Source organism: Ixodes scapularis, unplaced genomic scaffold (genome assembly GCF_016920785.2).
Source record: "Ixodes scapularis isolate PalLabHiFi unplaced genomic scaffold, ASM1692078v2 PGA_scaffold8__174_contigs__length_109621045, whole genome shotgun sequence".
Classification (NCBI taxonomy): Eukaryota; Metazoa; Arthropoda; class Arachnida; order Ixodida; family Ixodidae; genus Ixodes; species Ixodes scapularis.
The window spans coordinates 106,767,990-106,792,848 of record NW_024609883.1 but is presented as its reverse complement, the minus strand read 5'-3'; the positions used below and the strand labels follow the sequence as shown (position 1 = coordinate 106,792,848).

The 24,859-nt window shown below is 48.5% G+C and overlaps 1 protein-coding gene across 1 annotated transcript in view; it reads left to right on the top strand.

Moving 5' to 3' along the window:
* Positions 1-24,224, top strand: part of LOC8032775 (muscle calcium channel subunit alpha-1) — an 83,607-nt gene extending 59,383 nt beyond the window's left edge. The window contains exons 32-43 of the mRNA XM_040505074.2: positions 475-634; positions 2,937-3,064; positions 4,078-4,174; positions 5,589-5,691; positions 6,109-6,207; positions 7,176-7,306; positions 7,376-7,483; positions 8,186-8,424; positions 16,047-16,408; positions 17,128-17,246; positions 18,481-19,563; positions 20,975-24,224. Coding sequence (XP_040361008.2) covers positions 475-634; positions 2,937-3,064; positions 4,078-4,174; positions 5,589-5,691; positions 6,109-6,207; positions 7,176-7,306; positions 7,376-7,483; positions 8,186-8,424; positions 16,047-16,408; positions 17,128-17,246; positions 18,481-18,798 — 1,864 coding nt within the window. The 3' untranslated portion in view covers positions 18,799-19,563; positions 20,975-24,224. The remainder of the gene's footprint in view (positions 1-474; positions 635-2,936; positions 3,065-4,077; positions 4,175-5,588; positions 5,692-6,108; positions 6,208-7,175; positions 7,307-7,375; positions 7,484-8,185; positions 8,425-16,046; positions 16,409-17,127; positions 17,247-18,480; positions 19,564-20,974) is intronic.
* Positions 24,225-24,859: the final 635 nt, after the last annotated feature.

Sequence of the window (24,859 nt, the reverse complement as noted above, 5' to 3'; positions counted from 1 at the left end):
GGTTTTGGAATTATGAATAATCTACTGTACTCATCACCACATTAAAAAAAATGTTCTGCTCATTATTCATGCAATGTGCGAAGTAGTTCTTGCAAGATTTGGTTAATATTGTGTTTGAAACATTTACATCTTGATAAAAGAACACCCTAATCTAAGTTGCAACTACATCCACCTGAATTCAACGCATTATAGAGGAAATTAGTAATGTTCCGTGGGGGCCTGCCGGACCATATTTACTGCGATGCTGTTCTTGAAGTGAACACGAGTATAGAAAAGAGCAGCGAAATCTCTTAGACAGGTTCATGAGCTGCGCGATTTGCTCGCCCTTTATGACACCAATTCAATTTTTGGAGGCCGTCGTTGTGTGAACCAGTGGCGCACATGGGGCTACTCCTTGACCTTTGGCAAAGTTATCGGGTAGCGAGGGTACAGATGGGTTCAGAGGCCCGATTTGACGAGTCCCGCTGCGTGCAGATCCGCCACCGGCGAGTCCTGGCAGGAGATCATGCTGTCATGCCTGAACACAAAGGAGGCCAAATGCGACAAGTCTTCAGAAGAAGGGGACCAGGCCCCATGCGGGAGCGACGTTGCCCTCATCTACTTCATCTCCTTCTACATCCTGTGCTCCTTCCTGGTACGCTATTTCTTCTCACATTTCTCGAACGCCCGCATGGTTTAAATCATGTTTCTGTATTTCGACCAAATAAACGGGATTTGCTGCACAGTGTTGTACGGAACGGCGTTCCGATTTCTGCTGAGAGGAGCGGAGGAACGCCACCGTTCCACCTTAGGTCGGTGGAAATGAAACGGGATCTCGTTACGTTTTCGAGGGAACGGGTTCCCGTTCCCTCGAAAACGTCACGGGTTCGTGTGTTTATCTGAAATTTTTACCGGAATTTTGCATGCATTGAGTACTTTTGGTAACGATTATGGCAATGTCCGTGATGACGTCTTCGCGGGATGGGGAAATATTCGAAGGAGAATCGAAAGAACGGACTGAACAGATCTGATCGCGTCGGCTGAACACGCATAATTCGTATAATGTAGTTTGATGTGGATTTTATCATTTCCTTGCTTAATTTCATCTACGAATTATTCAGCACGAAAATAATTAAAGTACGGAACTGTAACTTTAAAGTAACCATGCGTTCTAATCTCTTAAACGTGACGAGAAAATATTCTGCACTACTTGAACTTGTAACGAAAACTCGTTCTAAGGTTTAGAAGGAGCGATGGATGAGCTTTCGTTCGTGTTTTGGAGGAACGTTTATAACACCGGTAATTGCACCCAATTTCTGGTTGCAGTGGAAAGTAGCGTTGCCGCTTGTTACCAGTCACTGAGCAAATTAACAAATGAGTTTCCTACGAAAATAATTGATTTTGTGATAAAAATATTCAATAAAACTGAAAAAAATTCAACACACAACAGAAGAATGAATGAGGACCTGGTCTTAAACCGTCTTGACTAAATAAAGTTATCTTGAAGGTCAGTTTGAAACCAAGAGCTTGATTTACAGTGTTCAAAGGGAAAAAGGAGCGGTTCTGTATTTGAGCAAAAAAAAAAAAAAAAATACTTCAAGGGGCATTGAAGTGATGTCTGAGATCCTCGTTTTATTGTCATAACTCAATCTACGAGCTTTAAAAAAAACTGAAATTACATTTATACAAAAGTTATCAAATTCCCGGCACTTGCCATCGGCGCAGACGACAGATGGCGCTACCGAACTATGCTGTATATGGTCGAACGACGGACGGCGCTTGTCGGTCAATCTAGAGCGACGAGTTCTCGCGCCGATGATCTGGACTGGTCGACCGCTCGTCCACGCGAGAACCCATCGCCCGCGAGTGGCTGACCGACCGTCGTTCGACCATATTCAGCAAGGTTCGGTAGCGCCATCTGTCGTTCTGTGCCGACGGTAAGTGTCGGGAACTTCTATCACTTTTTTGAAATGCAAATCGGCCACTCATGAACGCGATTTTGGGTTGTTTAGGATGCGTAGAACTCGTCCATTGAGTTATGACCATATAACGAGTATCTCAAAAAGCACTTTACTGCCCCTTTACATCGTTTTTATTTGGCCTCCGAAAATAGGAATATGAAAATTATGTCTCAGACTGATGCGCCAGGTAGCCACCACAGCACTTGCAAAATAGCGTTGAAGCTTCCTTCCCGCCACGTTCGGTGCCAGGAGGGAATCATGACGTAATATACGTAGATCTCACCATTCCCATGCTTTTCGCAAGCTTACCGGAGCAGTCAATAGCGCTGCACGTGTTTCCTCACAGGCGGCACGCGCGAGATAGCTGAAGGGTATGACGTCACGCCCAGCGGTTGGTTTTCCGGTTCTTTTCGAGTCTATGAATATGGTTGGGACAACTGTTTGTGATACTGCAAAACCCTTTATGTTCGCGGCCCCTATTTTTCGCAAATCGGACACAGAGGTCATAATCGCGGCCACTACATTTCGAGAATTCCAGACGCGCCAGCCTTGAAACTCAGATAGAAATTTTCGCGTGCCCTTAAATTTTGCGAATTTTTCAATTCGTGAAATTCGCGAAAATTAAGGGCGCTCGAACATTAAGGGTTTTAAAGTATTCAAATTCACAAGTCAAACATTCAATAAAATTCACCTCTCACTCGTTTTTTTTTTTTTTTTGTTAAGAACCTTTTTAGCTTGTTTTTTTTTTTTTTTTTCTTTTTCTGAAGCTCGAAATTGTATTTTTTGTATGTCTGTATACTTCATGCTATGTCGTTCTTTGTATCAGACTTTCTCTTATCTGTTTTTGTTTTTTTTTTCGTTTGTGGATGGCGCCTTTTACTAAAAAAACTTTTTTTTCTTTTTTTTTTTTTTTGTTTGATGTTTAATATGGTCTTTTTAACTCAGCACTGTATGTGAACTCAACAGCAATGACGTTTTCTGGGTCCCCCTCCGCAGATCATCAACCTGTTTGTAGCAGTGATCATGGACAACTTTGATTACTTGACACGGGATTGGTCCATCCTGGGGCCTCACCACTTGGACGAGTTCGTGCGACTGTGGTCAGAGTATGACCCGGATGCCAAGTGAGCCAAAACGCCGACAGGTGGCGAGAAAGATGTCTCCTCTTAGATATTCGCGAGCAGATCGTCATAACAAAAAAGGACTGCAAGTTTTGATGTCACTTGTCAGCAGGCTGGCGAACACGCCTCTTGCATGTTCTCTACCCAAACCGCCAATGTTGCATCTTTCGCAACATTGCATCCTAAAACTATGCTCATTGTATTCAAAATAAAGAAAAAAAAAATCTTGGACTGAGAACGCGTTGCTCAGGAGCACAAAAGGACGCAATACGAAGTGGAGAAATAAGGTATAAGAGATGCTGCCGTTCTAAAGCCTAAAATGCTTTTTAGCCGAACTGCCTCCTCCTCACCTCCCCGGCCAATCCCAAAATTTTGTCCGTCCTTCCGCCCGCCCATACATTTCCCGATAAATGTAACAGAAAAATCGACGTCACGTGACCAAGCACCAATTCAGTTACCCCGCTATATTTAGTGTGGAAACTGATGTTCGGTATCCTGACGCCAAGAGACCTACAGACCAACTCAGTTTCCCCGTTAAATTTTGCTGAAAAATTTGACTTCACGTGGCGTATACACCAATTCAGTTTCTCCGCTAAATTCGGCGAGGAAATCAGTGTCACGTGATTTGACGTTACGTGACGTGATATTTTTTACGGGGAAAATCGAGGTGTAATATTTTTTACAAAGTCACGCTCCCCGCTAAGTTTAGTGGGCAAATTAAAAACAATATAGTTTATTCTTCACTTCTCAAATTCAAACGATCGCTGCTTAGAAACAGCGTTTCATGCATTAGGTCACTTTGGAGGAAAAGATCGCGGTCAATATTTTTCGACTATTTAAAACTCTGTCGGCCATTGTAATTTTAAAAAAAAAAAGTGTCAACGTGCTTTCTCAGAAAGATATTCGAGAAACGCACAGGGACAATCCCATGCGAACGGTGCTGCCGGAGGCAACCTTTAGATACACCCACGCATCGTGTCCGAAACCGGTATTCGTCGGCCGACGCACCCTTGCAGAGGCCGGATAAAGCACTTGGACGTGGTGACGCTGCTTCGAAAGATCCAGCCTCCCCTGGGTTTCGGCAAGTTGTGCCCACACAGGGTGGCCTGCAAGGTGAGCTTCGTTCTCATACATCGCGTCGCTTCAACTGTCTAATGGGTGCGGCCGTAAGGATCGGCATATTTGGCACGCCTTGCCAAATTCCGATTCTAAACGTACGCAACTGAAACTGGGCACGCGAATGTCGTCCCGCAAAACCTTTGATGTCTATTTTGCTTAGAACTCAACTCAAGGTTGTTAAAATCCTAAAAATAGTGCAAACACGGCGACTGTGCATTTCCTATGTCCCATACAGGCCTGTTTATCGTCTCTACACTGCTTTGCGAGTTCGTTCCCGGGCGGCTTGCTGAACGCAAAAACACGTAAGAGAGGCTAGCGACGAGCAGGATAAGCGCGAGAAGTTACGAATTTAACAAAATGCACGAACAATGACCACCGGAGAGAGTTTGCAAACCATTTTGAAGACGACGAACAAGTCGGTATATAAGCAACCGGAAAGAATAAACACAAATTCGGGACTGAAAGAGTTGTATCGTCTGTTTGCGTCCCGAATTTGTGTTTATTCTTTCCGGTTGCTTATTTACCAACACGCTCGTTTTTTAATGTTAAGTCGGTATAGGACATAGGAAATGCTCGACCGACGTTTCTGCGCTATTTTTAATATTTCACCGTGTCTACGTTCAGCTCTCAAAAAAGTAAACATACAACGTTGTTGTTGTTGTTGCTGTTGTTGTTGTTGTTGTTTTGCAAAACGAGCTTCGCGTGCTTAATTTCGGGTGTGTACATATGAAATTCGAATTTTGCGAGGCGTGCAAAATGTGCTGGTTCTATAAGGCCGCACCCTATATGTAAGGCATCAGGTCGGAGGATTGTAGACGATATGCCAGTTTGATTGGCCTAGGACGTGCAAACTCTTCTAGTGAGTCGTTTTTGTTTTTTTTTAGTTTTGAAGGCCAAACAAGCATTTTATTACGCCCATATAGTCTTTACTCGTTGTAACGTTTATACAAGATACGTTTTATTTATTTATTTATTTATTTAGTCACTTCATGTCCCCTGCTTTGTATTTAGGCTGAAACAGAGCGTAGCGATAGCACGTCTTGCAATAATGCCCGGGCGGGGTACATCTGTTTTTATGACAACCTCAAATGCAAAATTCAGGGCGAGCCATATTCGATTGTAGGTTTTCGTGCTCGTTATGTAATCACTCATAAGTCATAAGGCCCATAACGGCTGACGAGGTGCCATTACCTAGTCCTCCAGAGGTCTATGACCGCCATTTTAAATCTTGATGAGTGCACCCTTACCTTTTTCACGTCGATTGAATTCTGATGCACTGTGACTGTAAGCCTTGCCATAGAACAGTCCCGTGAATGTTTCTTTTTTTTCTTTAATTTATTTTCTCCGAACTTGCGCGATAAGGTTGGCGCTCATTTACGAAGCGACGGCATTGGTCCCTCTTCCGCAGAAACTGGTGTCGATGAACATGCCGCTCAACAGCGACGGCACTGTCATGTTCAACGCCACTCTGTTTGCTGTCGTCCGCACCTCGCTCAAGATCAAGACGGACGGTAGAGACCTTCACCCTTTCTCCGCACTGCTACTTCACTTAACGCCTACGGTGGATTCAAAGCACCCTTCTATAAGTATAAATAAAATAGGCTGCCATCGACTTGATTAAGTTTAGCCAGCGTATTGGTAAACTACTGGTGAGCATGATATACAAGATGAATATCCTTATCGTATGTACCGGAAAGTTGCATAGTTTGTATTGGTCTGTGAAGTCCTTTCCTCACAACTACCACGGCCGCTTGCTTGAAGTATACTACTTCTAGAGTTAGAAACACCAATATCTTTGATGGCACTTTCTCACATTGTGACAAACTAAAACGATTCAATCATAAGAATGGTCGGAGAGAGATGATGACAATTAGGGGCAATATGTATCGTTGGAAAGCCTAAATGAATGTCTGAATGTGTGCGCACAGGAAACATCGACACTGCCAACGAGGAGCTGAGGGCAATCATCAAGAAGATTTGGAAGCGCACGAGCCCCAAGCTATTGGACCAGGTAGTTCCCCCCGCAGGTAAGAAACTGCTCTCCCACCTGTCCCCGAAGCAGGGATGCATCTCACTGTGGCGATACATTCTGAACGTTCGCAACATCTGCGTTTTTTTAGATATTAATTGATCGATTTTCATGTTTTTTAGTCAGATTTCAAGGATTGAGTGCGAAAAGAGCACCGCAAGCCCTGCCACCCTTCCAACAATGGCGCTTAGAACAGTGGTATAGTCGCCTTAGTCCCGTCGTCACTTGTGTCGCCGGCGCACTTACCAAGGACACACTGCCGAGTCATTGTGGGCAGGGCTTGCGGCGCTCTTTTTGTGCGCAATATCTTTAAATCGTGGGAAAATACAAAATCATTATAACATAATATCTAAAAAATTGAAATTTTCGAAAATTCCTGCAATTGGTCTAGCATCTAAAGGTAATTGCAGATCAATACTGCGATTGCAACATGGTCTCAAAAGCCAATAATGAAAAAGTTAATTAACGTATTGTATTTAATTAGCCAACGTACCATGAACATTATCGCCTCATCTAATGTCCGCGAAGCCTGATAATTACACGATGAAGACAGCACCCGTCTAATTTCCAGTCCCCTAGAATAAGAAAAAACTGTTTGAATTTAAATTAAAAGGCCTGAATACTATTACATGTAAATTGGTTTTACTGACAACTCAATCCATACCCTATTGAAAAATCTAATTTGTATGGGAAATTTCTGTGTCCAATACACAGATATAAATCATACAAGATATAAGAACATATACGAACCATATAATAAACTTGTGAAGAGTTTCCTGTAAGTTTCTTATATCTTCTTTTATAACTTATATGGTTCTTAAATAGTTCTTATATGTTCTTATATATATTGTATGGTTCATATGTGTTGGTTGGACACAAGACATTTCTCATACAAGCAGCCTTTTCACTAGGGTAGTTACTCAGAGAAATGTATAGACAGCTTAAGAAGTGGCACCTGCAACGCAGCGGACGATGATGTGACGGTCGGGAAGTTCTACGCCACCTTCCTGATCCAGGACTACTTCCGACGGTTCAAGAAGCGCAAGGAGGAGCGAGCATCCCAGAAGGAACCCAACGAGAGCACCGTCGCCCTGCAGGCACGTCTGCCATCTTTGAGGCCGCACAGTGCGAGATCATGGACACGCGTTTGCCCTACTCTGCCGCAGGCGGGTCTTCGAGAGCTGCACGAGATGGGACCCGAGATCCGGCGGGCGGTGTCGGGAAACCTGGACCAGGATTTCGAAGAAGGACAGGACAACGAACCAATGCACAGAGTAAGGACAGTCGCGCCAGTCTCTTCAGTGCTGGAGTACCTCGATGGGCCCCCTCTTGCTGTTGTTCTTGAGCTGTTGGCGCTACCCGAGAGTAGGTTCGCCAGGTTGGACACCAGTTGCGCGTGTACTTAAGCCTAAGAACACTTCATTTTTACGGACGGATTTGAGTGCTTTTGAGTATTCTAGAGTCGTGGGTATTATAATGTAAGCAACGCGCATACGTTGGTCATGGAATAACGGCTCTGTGAATATCTTTCGAAATACAAAATAAACTCATGGATCTGGTTAGTGCCATTTCATTTTATGCGCATGAAGGGCATGCGAAATATACATTACTATAAATAAAGCAATCTACGTAAAAAGAAACATGCCAGGTAATTACATACGAAGAACGTGACACGATAAATCTTTTTGTCGAGTGATGTCTTTGCGCAACCGAAAATTTAGCAAGCATTGAACGAAGATTAATTTTACAGTAGGAAGATTCTGATCCATTTTGCTATATAACACGCGTACAGGCTTTAGACAATGTAGCCCCGGAGGGCGGAGAGGAACAACCCAAACTCAAAACAATTCGTGTTTTGCGTTGGGGTTGTCTCTCCCCACGCTCCGGACTTGCAATGTCGGTTTTCATGGCCAGGTCACTCGCACACTCGACTTGGAGCTTCAGCAGTCGCTTAATCTCGACGGAACCACACGCAGCGGAACCACACATTGTTCGGAAGCATGTGGTCCTCGATGCGGGCGGCCAGTCGACCGGGCGGTGCGGGGGCCCGGGGCGGCACGCCGCACCACCACGGCTACGCCCACGCCCGGGTGTCTCCCACGGCCTCGCTGGACGTGTCCGTGCGACCACACCAACGCCGGCCCCGCCACGACAACCACGTGCAGCTGCGGAAGGACGGCGGGCCGCCCCCACTGAGACGCCCCAGCTCGTCCAGGTGAGCGCGCGTGACCTCGTGCAGCAATCCCGAAAGGCTTGCGACGAATTATGGGAACTTCCTGTACACTCCTCCTCCCTCTTGCAGCAGCCTCAGTAGTAGGAAAAGTGTACCACTCCGGCCAGATAACGATCAAACATATGTTTCCGATATCGGGGTGTCCGGTGTCTCACATCCATACTATTTACGATATCGTTACGCGGGCCGATATCGGAAACATATCGATATCGGAAACATGTTCGATCGTTATCTGGCCGGAGTGGTACACTTTTCCTACTACTAGCGTGTCAGTAGTAGGAAAAGTGTACCACTCCGGCCAGATAACGATCAAACATATGTTTCCGATATCGATATGTTTCCCACATCGGGGTGTCAGGTGTCTGACATCCATCCTATCTACGATATCGTTACGCGGGCCGATATCGGAAACATATCGATATCGGAAACATGTTTGATCGTTATCTGGCCGGAGTGGTACACTTTTCCTGCTACTAGCGTCCACCACGTGACCCTCAAGTTGCGTGTCACGCTGATTGTGCGCACGGTGTTCGTTGCAGACATGCGGACATCGGCGGATACGCGTCAAATATGTTATATGCTTAGAACATGTCTGCAGACAGTTTTTGTATGACCAGCGTGGCCGTCATGCACGTAAGAAACACGTCTCAGGCAGTGTCTGGAGGCTGTCTTTTGTATCATATACTAGCAGTGCGACCACAACTTTACGAAGAAACACAGCGATTGTACAAGGTGAATTCTTTCATAATCCGCTCTATTTATAGGAGCCAAACATTCGGACCAAGATGACAAGCCACGTGTGGTCTTCGCCGCACTATATTCGCAACTTCAACTATTTTGGGACGAAGGAACAGGGGGAGCTAGAGAAGCGCGGGCCTTCAGTCAGAGACAAGCCGCTACCTGGCGTTTCGGGAGAGGAATCAATAGAAGGAACGACTTGTATTTATCCAGCGTGCATTTAGTACGCTTTTCACTGTTGCACAAATTGGCCACCAGTACCCGCCACTTTTCGCTGCAGTCTTAGATGGGCGGTGGCTCCCCTCTTCTCCTTCGCGCCTTTTCCGCTGGGTGGCTTCGCTTCCTTTGAAGTTGCCAATAGCAGGGACGCGGGATGCGTAAATTATTTATGTACCGCTTCTCCGTCTTTAACTCAGCCGATGAAATAGAATTATTTGATATAACTTCCTGACCAATACAGATACAGATGGCAACAAAAAATGATGCCCTGAAAAAACTTAAAACCTTCGACACTAATTAATAAATGACTCTAATCGTAACGAAGGGAAGACGTTGTTAAAAAGGCGCTATATAGTAATGGCCGTTCTTTTTTCCCTCAATTGGTGCGAGCTAAACGAACGCACCAGATTCATGGTCTTCAGTATTAAAATTACTCTGTTTCGAGTGATTCTGCATGTCAAATGGTGTACAAGTGGCAGACATTTCCCAAGCTGCTACGTCGTACAATAAATTAATGCCTCGACCCGCCAACCAATTAAAGTGTGTGTGCTTAGGAAGAGGGCAATACACTGAGTTCTCCTGGCAAAGCGCCACAATTTCGAAAAAGAAACCTCGTAACTATTTTTAATGTATATTTGAGTAGCAGTCGCGCGTACACAGATATGCTTGATTCGCTCAATATAATATCCCCCAGCAAAAATAGCGCCTTTCCCGTCTCTTCCAGCCAATGCAACAACATCATCGTCTATGTCACATCATATTAGCTTTCGCAAAAGACGAAGCTCCAGTCACACTTAAAACAACGTACCATCCGCTTCCCCAGTTCACACAAGCCCACCTCAGCTGCACACCACAATTTTCGCACTGCGAACACTCCCACGCTTTGCACTTAATCCCTCTAAGCAAGGGCTCGGACAAGACCCTTGTGTACAGGCAGCCCGTGCTGTTGTTTCTTTCGTTTTATATGGCCGTTAGGAGGGCTCCGTAGTGTTACGGGTTCTTTTTGTTTACGTACGAAGAACCGTTCACGAACATCGGACCGTCCATCAAAGGGCCGGAGGGCCGCTGGTATTTTAGTATGCTATTACTATCCTCCGTAAAGCGCAAGGAGCCCTTCTAACGACGCAATTCCATCCGTGCGACTGATGTGGCCATAGTCTCCCCCGTGTTCATGTCGTAGCTTGGCTTCGGGGTCACAGGCAACTAAACGACGGCAGGGCATGGCAAGATATGACCCCATATGTTTTTTGCTTCCTGATATCTCTATTTCTTTCTGCGCGGTTGAGGCTGCAATGTCATTGGCTGCGACGACGTGATATACTCGGAGAGTCCAGGCTCGCCATGCCCTTCCATATCGTGCTCGCATGTGACCCCAAATTCGAAGCTTCGTGGTCGCTCTGAATTCGACGGCTGTGCAATGCCTCGAGTGTTTGGAGGTGTATGTGACCATTGCCTGTTGTATTCATGTGGCCAGAGGCAGCTTACACGATGTTCGCTATGTGTGCTTTTCTTTATGCGCTCTGCTCTTTTCGGGGCTCGGTGATTTATCTGGATGCGAACGGACTCTGGTTCTCGCGGCCTTCTTTTAACACAACGTTTTTCAGCATAATGAATCGCCATCTTGTTTTACGAAGAGCAAACTGGCCTTGATCGCCATCTTTTTCGTTACAAATAAACAGAAAGTTCACCGGAAGTACTACGAGGGACAGAACGCTTCACGTGTGCTTCGGGAATCAAGGCGGTTGTCGCCTGTATTTTGTGGCTTCAGGCCTGATAAAACTTTACCATGACCGGCCAGGCGAGAGTACCATGACTGGCGTATGCAGTAAAAGGAACTCCGCTACCTACGTACCGGATAGCATAAGCCGTCCAGTACGTAGGTAGCGGATTTAAAGATTAAAAACAAATATGACCACCGAAGATGTATTGAGTTACTTGTTTCGCATCTCTCGGTCAAGGTGAAATTCGGCTTTCTGGGCGTTTTCACGGACGAGAACCAGAGATCTGAGCTCCGGTTTGCTCTCGTGTGCTTTCGGTGGCGGTTCTTGTCGCAAACAGCTGGACGGGCCGCGGCTGTCCTGCTTGCTTCGGCCGTGCCACCGCCTCGCCTCGCCGCACGGCTGGATGACGAACCGCGTCGGGTTTCCTCTCCAGACGCGTCTGTCTTCGTGCACGCTTTGTGCTTCCCGTGTGCAGTGTGCTCCCTCGCACGTGCATTTTTCCGCACTATCTGTTCCGTAATGTGAATGCCTCGCTCTGCGAGTGACCATCTCCAACCGCCGAGTGAGCCGTTCCTGTCTACGTGGAGACGCGGGGCCACCCACTTATCTCTGACTATTTGCTAAATCGCGATTGCCCAGCTCCGCCTATGCACAGGAATATGGCCACGGTCGGCCATCTTTTTGGTAGAGTTATATTATCTCTAGCCATCACAGTCATATGGCGGACCGCACTGTGGCGGCAGGCTGCCATAAAACTAGCCGTGGGTTTAGTCTACTGTACCGTGAATGAAATTTTGTGCTTGATTGAAGTTGCTCGACAAAGCAGATTCTTGAAACTCGGCGGATGCGACAGAGGAAGGTCGACTACGCCGTCATGCTGTGCGGCGCGCTGTTCAAATCGCCCCGATAGCGAAAAGACAAGAATTTATAATCGGTAAGAATTCAATGTTTTGTGGCTATCCTGGCGCGCAGAGGTATACGTTCAGTGAAAAATATTTGTTTGTTCCAAAGGCTTCCACGAAGTCGCCCCGCGACCCTTCAGCTGTGGGTGGAAAAGGTGTACCCTATTTAACGTGAGGAAGGATGCGTCACCATGCTACTATGGACTGGCTAGACATAACATAACTTTACCAAAAAGATGGCCGACCGCGGTCGCATTCGCGGAGTGGGCAAACGCGATCCAGCAAATAGTAAGGGAGACCAATGGGGCCACCAAACAAAGTCCGCCATTCATATCCCTCGTGCACGCAAACACTCCCATTTATATCCGTGAAAGCGGGTCTTTTTAATATTATAGTGGTGAAACACACAGTGGCCCAAGTGTGGTTTGCACGTTTGGACTTAGGGCAGAAGTCGCAACGAGTAAAACGAGTAGACTTTCCTATATGTAAAGCATTTTTTTAGATTGTTCACGCGGCTGAGGCTGTGACCACGGTTGATTCAGAGGTATTTTCGAGTCCCCGCCTCATACCAAGGCTCTATACCTACAGGAAAGCATGCACGACGTTATCGTCCCTTGTGGGTGTTGAAAGAGCAGTGGAATCGGTCTTGAATTAAATCGCTGAAGAAAAGTGCACCAACGTTGTGAGCTGCCTTCTAATAGACAGCGTGGCTCGCATAAAGCCTCGCAGTCAACCCATTACCGGTCCCAGGCTGCACCCCTCATGGTACCATGCAACCTGCATAAGATTTCCGGTTGGGATTCCGTCCCGATTGTAATGCTCCGCGCGTTGGTATACGTGAAAGAGGGAGGTTCGAGAGCAGCAACTGGACAGTGTGGTTAGACTACGCCAGCTAGAAGACGAGGCCAGCGGTTCGGAGATCCACGCACGATGACGTCACACGCAGGCCTTGTCTTCTAGCGGGTTTGGATCGCCCTTCGGGGGCTATGGTGTCTTGTGAGCGGTGTCCGTTGCACGTCTTCCTCCGAAGTGGGCCCAGAGGGCGAGGTGAGCGCGTGTCCTTGGAGCCGTCCCGCGAGCACTAACCCCGTGCCCCCCGCTAACACGCGACCCGCAGCAGCAACGGTTCTTCTGCCGACGACCCCGACGGCATCGCCGCACCGTCTTCGTCCCCATCGGGCACGACGACGAGGCAGGCGGCTTCGTTGTCCCCCGGCAGCTCACCGCGCCAGGGCAGGGCGTCTGCGGCCTCTTGCGCCGGCAGCAGCTCGCTCTACGACGACGACGAAGAGGCGGCGGCGCGCAGCGAGACCATCCCCCTGCGAGCTCTGCGCCGCTCGCGGTCGGCGCGCGAGGCGTCGCAGGACAACCTGCCCAGGGCCTTCAAGAGCGTCTTCAGACCCGAATTCTACTTCCGACCCCAGTAGGTGCAGCCCCGCCTTCTTCCCTGCCTGTCCCCTCGCTCCCTCGCCAATCGTTTTTTTTTTTTTTTATTATTATTTACAATTAGTGCTTACGAAAGCACGATGAGGCATTCGCACGGAATTTAAAAAGACCTGCGTCATGGAAGTTTTTGGAAGGATAAAAGCCACAACGGGAATGTTGTAAAATGGCTTTGGGTCCGTCGCCCTCTGGCAGTCTTTCCAAAGCTGAAAACTCTAGCGAAAAACGCCGAGTCAGTGAACTGTGCAGACATTCGAGGCTTGTGATATTCCGAAGGAAAGAGCCACCGCACCTGCCCAGAGCGCCTTCCACACCTCAGTACACAAAAATGGCAGCGCGCCGAAGGCGATCTCTGGAATAGTACGGGGGACTCCAGCGAAATCGATGGCCCCTCGAGGCTAGAACAGAAAGTTGTGGCGGATGGTTCGCTCGCCAGCATTCTCAGGCAAATCATAATTTCACAGCACTGTAAGGACGAGGCCGTGGAAGTAGGTTCGTAAGCACGGGACAAAAATCACCGATAGTTCGTCCTCGGGGTTTCGGACGGGTCGCACGCGCTTCCTTGCCGGAAATGTCTCGCGCGTATTTTCAGGAGCTTCTCTACGTGTCTTTAAACAGTCCTATAGCCATTGCGTTCCATTCACCCGCCGCCAGACCTTTCACAAAACCTCGCCTCTATTTTGGCAAGTAAGAAAACTCGGAGTTCTTCCGACATGTTCCCCTCCCGATATCAGTCCGCAGTCAATAACATTGCAGCAGAAACCGCGAAAGAAGAAAAAAGAGATCGAGCAGGAGGCAAACGGGATGGGCATGAGGGATAGCACCCCGCGTTTCACTTACTTGTCAATGCCGCCATTATTTAATGGCGTGCGTTCATTGTTCTTCCAAGCTTAATCGGGAGCATTTTCCAAGCGGCGTTCCTAAGACCATTTTCGTGCCACGCCTTCTATTTCCCGCTTTGTCCCCTAGTTGTGTAAGGTTGACAGCGATGTCCTAGAGTCGATTCATCTGCGCGTGAATCGTTCCCTCCGAATCACTTTCATTTCGACAGAAAGTAGAGCTGGTGTACTTCAAAGTCTGGAATCCCTGGCAGCCGAAGAGTAAATATATACCTTGGAGCACTGTCCAAGTCCGGGATAGACGCACCCATATGCATGAGAGACTTCAAGGTTTGAGACTCCGCAGGGTTGCGGCTCGCGCAGCCTACGCTTGTCAGGGCAAGCCGGCGTACGACACAGAGACTTGGCGGACGTCACTACTCTCTCTATGCGCGCTGTTTGATTGGCCTCTTTGGCTCGTCGTAGCATCGGCTGCGCTCTGACTTTTGGTGAGACGAAGCAGAGCTGCAATGGGATTCAGTCTCTCTGAATCCACATTTTCTTCAACGTACGAAAGACCTTCGCATGATGTTAGCTCTTCCAATATATAATATCAATCATATTTGAGCATGCGCATGAAAGACTAGCTAAGATATGGGCATGACTAACTCTAATCAAAGCCTGCTTGCTGAACTAAAATAAACTGCAAGCAAGATGCCGGTTTTACGGGGGCTTGTGTTTAAATTTTGGCTTTTATGACATCGAAATTGCGTCCATTTATACGTGGCATTACGTTAGTCATGTAACGTTTACGACACGGACGGCTTCTCTTAAGAGCGGTCCTTCTGAAAAACTATACTGTATTCAAAACCTCGCGGTTCCCAGTACACAATAAATTGAAGCAAACCATCGTACGAACAGTAGCCGAGCAACATTGCGTAGCCTGGCAGGCAAATGATTCTTTTATAATGTCAACCCACGCAAAGCAAATAATTTTAATTTTTCGAATGTAACATCTGAGTATACAACTTTCAAAAGTTCGAAGCTTATAAACTCATAGAAAAACCGTCAGTTTACCCTTCATTGACAGAACTTAGTTCTCATGTCGATGTTTCATTTTGATTGACGTGCGCACTTTCTAATCAATTTTGAAGTTCTGTCAGTAGAAGACAAAGCTATGAAACAGATGAGCTGGTTAACGTGTGTGTGTGTCCTTTTGTCTTCTTGTCGTCCGTTCGTCTCCGGTTTAGCATTACTCTCTGTCAGTACCCCTGTCGCAATGTGCCATGTGTTACAGTATCAGCAAATACAATTTTTCATTTTCCAAATGCAAAATTAAAACTGTACATGCGGTGTTTGAACATGTCACATGGCATTTTAATTGGTCGCACCCTCTGTTCGATCACAGATATTGGCTATCGAAACGGAACGCTCTTGTTGACGAAAAAAAAGAACAACATAAAAAAGTATTAGAAAGGCAAAGCGAGGGTTGTAACTCGGTGACAATTCAAGTTCCTCCGTGCATGACAAAAAAAAAAAACAAAAAAAAAAAGAAACCATATAACTATAGGTATAACTTGAAAGCTAAATTTGTGGTGTGAATGTCCTCACGCTAACCGCCTGGAGCGCTCAGCTTGGTTTTGCGTGCAAGAAGTGTTGCGGTTGCATGGCTCAAACCTCCCGAGTGTCGTGGCGTCCGGAGTGGTGTGCTGTGTGCCAGCTAACCTCCCCCCCCCCCCCCCCCCTCCTCCCGCGTAACCAAGCACGAGTGCCGACGACGACGACGAAAGCTACGGTGGCGGCGCGGCTCGGGCCCCCACGCCGCCCCCTCGGCGCGGCCTGGTCGGGGCGGTGCGCACAGGCAGCTTCCGACTGCCATGCCTGAGCAAGCAGGACAGCCACGAGCGGCCCATCCTGAGCTGCAGCTCGAGCTCGCACGAGACGCCGCCGCCGGGACCCTCTACGAGGCGCGCCCTGGCCATGCACAGGATCGCGGCGTCGCTGCGCCAGGCGCCGCTGCCGGCCATGGCCGTCGCCGGCATGGTGGCAGCACCGGCGAGTCCCGCCGCGATCCGAGGAGGCAGTCCAGGACGCTTCCTGCCCACACACAGGGCATCCTACCACGGTGAGTAGTACGCTCTGCTTCAACTTAACCGCAGCCAACGATTGGCGGACGGAAGAGGAACACAAATATTTCAATGGGGATTAAATTATATACGAGGAATAATTCGCGGATGGAGATTAAAAGAATTGGTACAACGCCCTACTGTTCGCGAGCTCAGTGTGAACGCTCTGCTCGTCTAAGCAGTTCTATAGCAGGAGTGATGTGTACTGAAGCGTCTGTAGCCCGTAGTTTGCTCTAGTGGCAACCCCCGGGACCCGGCGCTGCGCACTCCGTATTCAATATTTAGTGGGAGAATTCGGAGAGGGTTTGAAAGTGAGCGGAAATTTAACAAATATGTGTGGCACGTAATGTTTTCGCTAAAATAAGGGGAAGGGAGGGGGAAATTGAAATGATGTATAATTACCGTAAAATCCCGAATGAACGCCCACTCCCGAGAAATCGCCCACCTCATATTTTCCCCCTCGGGTGTGCGAAAATCTGAACATTTATATGCCAGTTCAGGTTTTTAAGCGAAATATAGCTGGGACATGCCTTAAACTTTTACCTTAGAATTGTGTTTTATTTTTTTTTTTTATGATACTCTAGCCCCAAGCACATCCTGTGTGAAAGCTCTGCGTGTCACGAGATATCAGCCCCATTTATACCGTTGTTCTTGTACGTCGCAACGCTGTCCACGTCGTCCTCGGAAGTCTCGTTGGCACGCTGTATTTCCGCTGCAGGATCGTCGAGGGGCAGCCCGGGACTGGACGCCAACCACCTGGTCAGTCCCATGGGTGGCCGTCGCCTCCAGGAACCCCTGGGCGTGTTCATTGGCAGCGCCGAGAACCTCGTCGGACGGGTGCGTTAGCCGTGCGCAATTTGGATACCAAAGCGTGTACTCTAGACTAGCGCTTTGTTTACAAGCAAGCCCGCATTTGCCCACATCAGGTGTTGGCACTTAACATCCACAGAAACCAAATTTGTGTGAGGTTAAGCGTCTGCCACCGCACTGGCGTGGCGCCAGAGCCCGTTGAGTGTTGGTGTTAGTATACATTCCCTATCATACTTCCACAGGTGGTATCTTTGGGGGGTGTACCGATTTTGAGACTGTTAGTCAACCAATTCCGCGGTATCCTGGAGGAATTCGTTCGGGTTGCACGGTCAGCGGTTTTGCGATAAGTGTTCAAATTTCATTGGATTCTCGAGTGGTTCCCGAGACACAACACCCCCTAGGGGCACGTGCTCACATGCAGGAGAAGTTGCACGTCTTTGTGGTGGTGGAGCGAGCTGCGCGAGTGCTATGTCCCTCTCCTTTCGCCTTGCCGGGCACTCCCAGAGCAGGTGGCGCAGGGTGGCGAGATGCGCTGAGGACTGGGTGTTAATGGAAGTATCGGGGATTAGCCCGGCGGTTTGATTGGCTTGAGGTGGCACCGACAGGCCCCACAGACGTCAAGAGGCGGGTCTTCAACTCACTCTTGGCTTACGTGAGGACGGCCGGTCTGGCCGGCCTTCTGTAAGCCCTCTTCCCCTCCCCCCTTGCACCCCCTCTCCCTTTCCTGCATCCTCCTACCCTTCCCCTTCACGACAAGGCATGAAACCGGTCGCGTCGTACCCCTTCTAAATATGAATAAAACGTATCCAATAACAACAACACGTCTTTCTGCTCCCGCTCGCTGCCAATGAGGAATTAAAATTTGTCTCTCAGGAACGCCACTCACATCAAGACAAGTGCCTTAAAACAGAGGCGACGGTAGGCATCCGATTGAAATGTTCTGCCGAGCTGCTGCGGTCTTTGCTGGAATTGCGTATCTACCAATGCCATAAAATAGTTACGGGGGATGCGCCCGTCTTGTTCTAAATTCTATTTAACAGGCTGCCAGTGCACTTCAGTAACACCTCGCACGTAACTACCGAGATCCTGTATCGTGAGCTATCAGTGCTTTTAGCAGACCCTGGACGCACACGTGTTTCTTGAGACGTCCAAATTATATATTCAACCGTTCCTAACATGGTACAAGTGCCGTCAAGGGAGCTATGTTGAAATATCATGATGGTGCCCGTCCGCTGCAAAACAATCCGTGCGGTCCTTTCAGGTGCTCCACGAGCAGGGTCTGGGCAAGTACTGCGACGCGGACTTTGTCCGCGCCACGCAGCGGGAACTGGCCGAGGCGTTCAACCTGACCCAGGAAGAGATGGACCGTGCCGCCCACGAAATCCTCCAGGCCGAACGCCGGCGCAGCCTCCCCTACCTGCACAGCTCCAGCTCGGACGGCCTGCACCTGGACACCGGCAACACCAACGCCGACCCGCCCCAGCAGCAGGACACCACGACGCCCGCGACGACCACGACACCCCCACCGCAACGCACACAAAACGGAAAGACAGGAGGCCTAAAGGACACCTCCTTATAGCGACGGCGAGAACTATTTCCCATCCCTGGATTTCGCTGACAGAAGTATTCGCTCGCGATGCTCCCCCGTCTCACTACAGGAAAATCTTCGCTACCGTACGGGAGATGCTCCTGGTGACGGCGACACTTGCCCGGATTCATCCGGTAGAAGACCTGGCTGTCGGTGCTTCGCCGTCTTACCAAATGAAGATTGAAGTCTGCAGCACGCGAGGAGACGCGGCGTCATGGCTGCTTTTTCCGGCTGCATGTCATCAGCTGAGGGCCTTCAGACGACTTGTTATTTTAAGCGCAGGCGTTCGTCAAGAAGCTCCGGCGAAAAAATCCCACGACAAGCTCCGTTTTAGCTGGACTATTTTCACTGGTCGACAACGCTGTTTTCGGACGGAGGAAGCAAACTCGAAAGCGTTCGAGCGCAGAACCTTGTTAGAGTTTGGTCTAGGCTCAAACATTGTATTTTGGAGCTCTATCTCTTTCTTCACTTCCACTCGCGGCTGCTTCTCTAGCTGTGTGTACATAGCTGTACAGAACTCTAGCGCGTTCCCTGCGGCGCGCGCCTTGGTCCATCTCCCCCTTGCGCCGTCGTGACGCTCTCTCAGTGCCTTCTCAAGAAATGCGGAACGCGTTGTGATGCATTTGGATAGCGGTCCTCGCGGTGTCAAGCGACCCGCCGGCCCGGAGCGGCCTGCACCGCGAGGGACACACCCAGGAGCCAGGTTTCTCGAGCAGAGAAGCACCCCAGGCCTCCAGGGCGGCAGCCAAGAGTTTGGTAAGAAACACTCTCTACAGCATTCGAAATGCAGGTTCCCCCACTCTCTATTCGATCCCTCACTATTTTAGTCGGTACAGTCAGTGTTGTATGCAATGGCATTCCAATGCACGATGCTCTTAGCACGCGTTCCTTTGAGGAGGAACGCTGCCGTTTTATCTTTCCTCGGTGCAATGGGGACTCGTTACGTTTTTGAGGGAACGGCACGATGAATGGCGTTCTTTTTTTCTTTATGTATCGGCAGTTTTACTCGAAATTAGTAGGTATTTAGACATTTTATTATTGATTATTTCAGCATCCGGCTTTAAAGAATAAGGAAATGTTCGAGAGATGGTCGAAAATGGCTGGAACAAAAGTAATCGTGGTGACTCGACACGTCGTTCAATGTGGATAGTTTCATTTGCCTGCTTTAGTTTTTCTAAGGATTATTCCGTACAACATTAAATTGAAATACTCAAATGTACAGTTAGTGTAACGGCACGTTCCAATCTTAAAAATGTAACGAGGACGCGTTCCAAAATTGAAAAGGGACGAGGAACGAGCTTTCGTTCCTGCTTTGAAGGGACGTGTCCACCACCTGTGCTATGCCTTTCGTTCTAATCGCGTATCTGCGCTTGCTTGAGTGGGGGATGCCGAAAACGAATCATCGTAAGATCTGCAAGGGACGTATTCTGACCACCTCTGGTGTTACAACCCAGCCCATTACTTTCTCCTGTGTCATGTTTATAAAAGGAAAACCAACAGAAAATGTGGACCCCTCAGAAACCGTCTAACCCTGGAAAACTACGAGTATGAAATAGTTGACTGCATTTAGGCGTTTCCTATACTCTGTTGTAGGTTAAGAAAATCATGCTAAGTTCCCCTCGCAAAGCCGCTCACTCTCCCCACTTTAACAGCGCGAACGCTCGAATGAACGTGAGTTTACACGCCTGTTCCGAACATCCTCTCTTGCCTCCTCTAAAGCGTTCGCTTTGCTAAAGTGGAAAGAGTGGGGGGCTTTGCGAGAACTTATCCTCCTTTCCTTAATCTATAACAGAGTATAATTAGAAATCCTTCTACTGTGCATGAAATTTCTACTTCCCATTCCAAGAAGCAGCTGCATACGAGCGAGCAACATACCTCTCCTCCGTGTTAGTAAATCTAGGTGCTGAATGTAATATAGTCTTTCGTTGACAATTAAAAGCTATTTGAAACACGCCATGGTAGTTTCCCATAGTGGGAGCTTTTGGACGATGCGACGTAGCACTGGTCTCATCATCAACCGCTTTCCTAACTCCAATGACGATGATGATAATGTCTGCGCTCCCACACATTTTTTTTTTTTTTTGAAAACTCTTGGTCCGTGTGAAACGGCAGACATTTGGCGGCATCTGAGTAACTACGGGCGCCCGTCTCTTTCTTTTACTCGCAGGTGCATTTGAAGATGGTGAAGCCGCCTGGCTTCTGTGGAGAGACTTTCCTTTTCTTTGCCCGGTTCTCGGCATCTCATGTACGACTTTTATTGGCATAGGTCATCGTTGTTGAAGTACGCCTTTGGTTAGATGCGTTTTAGACCTTATCATATACTATAGGGGCGCCGCATCGAGGTGCCCCGTTCACGGTGTACTTTGAATTTTGCGCTTTAGGTGTACATTATCGAAGCGGCGATCATGTCGCCTGCACGGGCATTTCCCCCGTTTTGGTGTGGACAAGCCGCACTGGACCGGATGACGCTGCGGGAATCAGCGCCACTCGGCAGACCTTTGTCATGGCGTAGCATTGTTGCCTGTCCCGTTCTCGGGCCGATCCGGGTGCGCCTTGTGCTCTTCAGTGAAACTCACGATACAATCGTCCTAATCAATTCAAAACGAGCGGTAAAACGACTTATTCGGCAGCAGCAAGTGACGCGGTGTAGAGCCCGTGGCTCTTCCAAACCTCCCAGGAGGTTCAGCGTCACGGTCCCTTGTCTGCTGCCCGTAGCGCCGAAGGCCAGTGCGGCTTGTCCCCTTGCGCCGCCGAATGATCGGCTTGCGTTTTTGGGCAACATTGCCATCGGCACCCTGTGGACCATAGTGCTGTTGTCTTGTCCGAGGCTCCAAACGTGGCGCTCGTGACGGTGCCGCGCAGCCCAGTGGCGTAGATATGCATGCGAAACTTTCATTAGCGCCAGCTTTGACTTAGCGTTGTTTTAACGGATTTGGCGGCGTTTTTTCAAAGTGCCTGTATCGAACTGTACCCGTTGGGCATTTGTCCCCTTTTTGCACTTTTTAAAACGTTGTGATACACGGAGCCTCTCGGGCGCTGCTTTGTCCAGGTCCGGTCTCACACAAAAGGGGTAGCCAGCCTGGTTGCTGATTGGTCGACGGAATGCGAGGAGCCGTCATATTTTAAAAGCCTCTTGTTAATTAGAAGAAGAAAAAAAAAGAAGGCCCCTAGCGGATCCCGACAAATATTTTACGAGGCTCAGAACGGTTCGTAGATAAGCATGTTCACGCTTCGGGTTTAGGCCAAGCTTTGCGGTATTGTCGAGATCGGTGATTCAACACTAGGGCCACTGAATGTTCGCAGAATGCCGCCACTCTCAAGCATCGATTTGCCGCGGTGCGATGGCGCGCCACCATCGAATTGGCCTCGATCCTTACGCTGCTTTTTAGTGCCCCTTTTGCTCAGATCTCGGCGAGTTGCAGGTTGTTCGACATCCATCCATAGCAAGAATGATGTGTGTGGCAGTGAGCTCAGCAAAGCTTGCGGAGAGACACGACCAATTACGCGGGGGCAGCTTATCCGCCAAAGCACAGAAAGGCAGCCCTTTTGAGGGTTCCGGGCATCGAGCTATTCCGAAGGCGCTCACCCTCGCTGACCCCCTAGTGGAAGTTATCTGGCGTCAAAATGGCCGCCCCACGGGTGAGCCTCGTGAAAATTTGATCCGGGGACTCAGTCAGTCATTGGCTCTGGGAGGTACTCTGAGAGCATTCGGTGGTTCCAAGCTCTCGACACGAGACTCTAGCCTTAGGCGCGTTTTGTACTGCGGCCTCGCGGTCGAAGCTACTTGGGGGCGCCGCTTTTCGGGGCTCTTGGGAGCCGGTTAGCTGCCCGGCTTTGCAGCGCGCGCTTAGTTTGGGCCACGGAGGCTGATGCGTGTGCCAAAGCTGCTGCGGCCTCTGCGCACCCTTTTTGTTTCATTGTTCGCACTCCGCTTCTGTACACATCTTCGCTGGTGCTGTGTGACGCGCAACGGGGCAGCTTCACGACACAAAGCTCAAGTCAAGCGCATTTTCATCGACGCCAGTGACGGCTCGTCGTAGCCCTCGTCGTTTGCGCATCTCCCGCCGATGAAAACCCTCCAAATTTGAGACGGCAAGCGACTGTTGTTTGGCGTCGATAGAAATGCGCCGTACGCATCGTGCATTTCACGTACATTAGCTCTAGTATTTGATATAAAAAAATAATACAAAGAAAGAAACGCCGTTACCGTAGGCATTTACTCACTACCCGCTGTTGATGGAAACTGCAGATGTAAGCACTGACTCACAAACCCCGCATGCAAAGAGTGAGAGAGAGGTTTCGTTGGAGTTGTTTTTTCTTTCCCATTGTCAGCAAACGTTCATCTGCAGTGAAACAAGGTGTGTGCAATCTTCACATGCGACTGTTTTTAGGCGAACGTAGAACAACACACGGACAATCAATGTTTTCAAGTTTTAACGCCGCTATAAACATTTGGGAGGTTAATCAACATCCTGTTGTTTTTCCCATCAGAGTCTTTAATAAAATCTTTGTAAATTCTCAGGTAAAGGGACAATTAGAAAATCTGGTGGCAGTATTTAAGTACTGCTTAAAGTAAAACTAGTGTGACAAAAAAAAAAAGTGCGGTTTGTGGCACGAAAAATTCAAGAGACCCTGCCCCATTAGCAGCCGCAGAAATAAGCGAGAGTTCACCTATTCTGCGACGACCAAGGTACCCGGGATGCACACTTGCGCCACTGGCATGATTGAGAAGAAACGTGATTACGCTCGATGTATTTTGATACCCGTTGATGATTTCTTGACGGCGAAATAATTTTACTGCCTCTGGCTATCGAAAACCGCGGCAGTAAGCGGTGGTCATAACTGTCATAAAACGCCACCAGCGAAAAGCCAAAAAAGGATGGGTGTGAGTCTAGAAGAAGACAAAATGCTCGCTTTTATAAGAAGATGGCGAAGTTGCATATTTTCTTTAACATCGTCGAGCACTCGCATTATATCATTCAGTGTCCTGCAGTTACACGACGCTATTTGCGGGGTTTCCTTGCTGTTTCTTGTGCTTTTGAACGGGTGACCTGTTGCTTTGCCCATTTTCTCTGTCTGGTTTGTGTGCCGTGGGCCGAGAGCCTTGCTTGCAGACCACGCGCAATCATTCACGGCTGAGCAGTAACAACTCACTCTACGATGTACTACCATGTTATACGAAGACGTATGACCGTCGCGTCACACCTCTATACACCACGGTAGATTGGAGGACTGCCCAAACGGCACTCGCATATGTAAGTATTAGGAATTATTGCAACACTCTCAATGTCAACTATCTTTCTCTAGATTATTGCCTTCTTGTATTTACTTTGTGATCGACGCTTGAAGACGCTCACGTCATGGACCGAGTGACCATTGTATTTGTTTTCACAACTAAAGGTTCTGCTGAAAATCCATCTCGTGTTTGTCTTGAATGATCTTGCCCAACCATAGAAGTGGAACCTTTCCCAACAGGCGCTCTCGGATTAAATGGTTTAGATATTTCGGGGCGCCCCGTCCTTATGCAGAAAGGAGGAATCTGATGAATCAGGTATGAAGCAGGCAAAACAGTAAGGTAAGAGAAAGGTACTGTTAGGCTCCAGCCTGCCCCGGTGCTCAGTGAAGTTTTCTTCATGCACGTAGACCGATCAGTGAAGTCCCGACTGGGGGCTTTCGCTCAGAAAGCCGAGTATACCGATACGTAGATGATTACCTAGTTATTCACTCGACCTCCATCTCTTAACGGGCCATTTGTGCAGCGTTCAAATCCTGTTCGTCGGGTCCCAAGCTTACGAGCGAAGAGCTAACGGTTAAGGGACTGCAGTATCTGGATTTAAGACTTCATCTTAAACCTGTGCTGGAGTTTCCAGCAACGATTTAAAAAAAAAAAAACGGTTTTTCCTTTCTGCAGCAACCACTCTCAGTCAGTAAAGCTTGGAATTATTTTAAACCCGTTCGCATCTTCTCGTTCAAGATCGTGTCTCCACCTCTCATCAGCAAGAGTTCAACGTCAGCATGACCGACTGCTCCAAGCCGGGTACCCATCAGACCT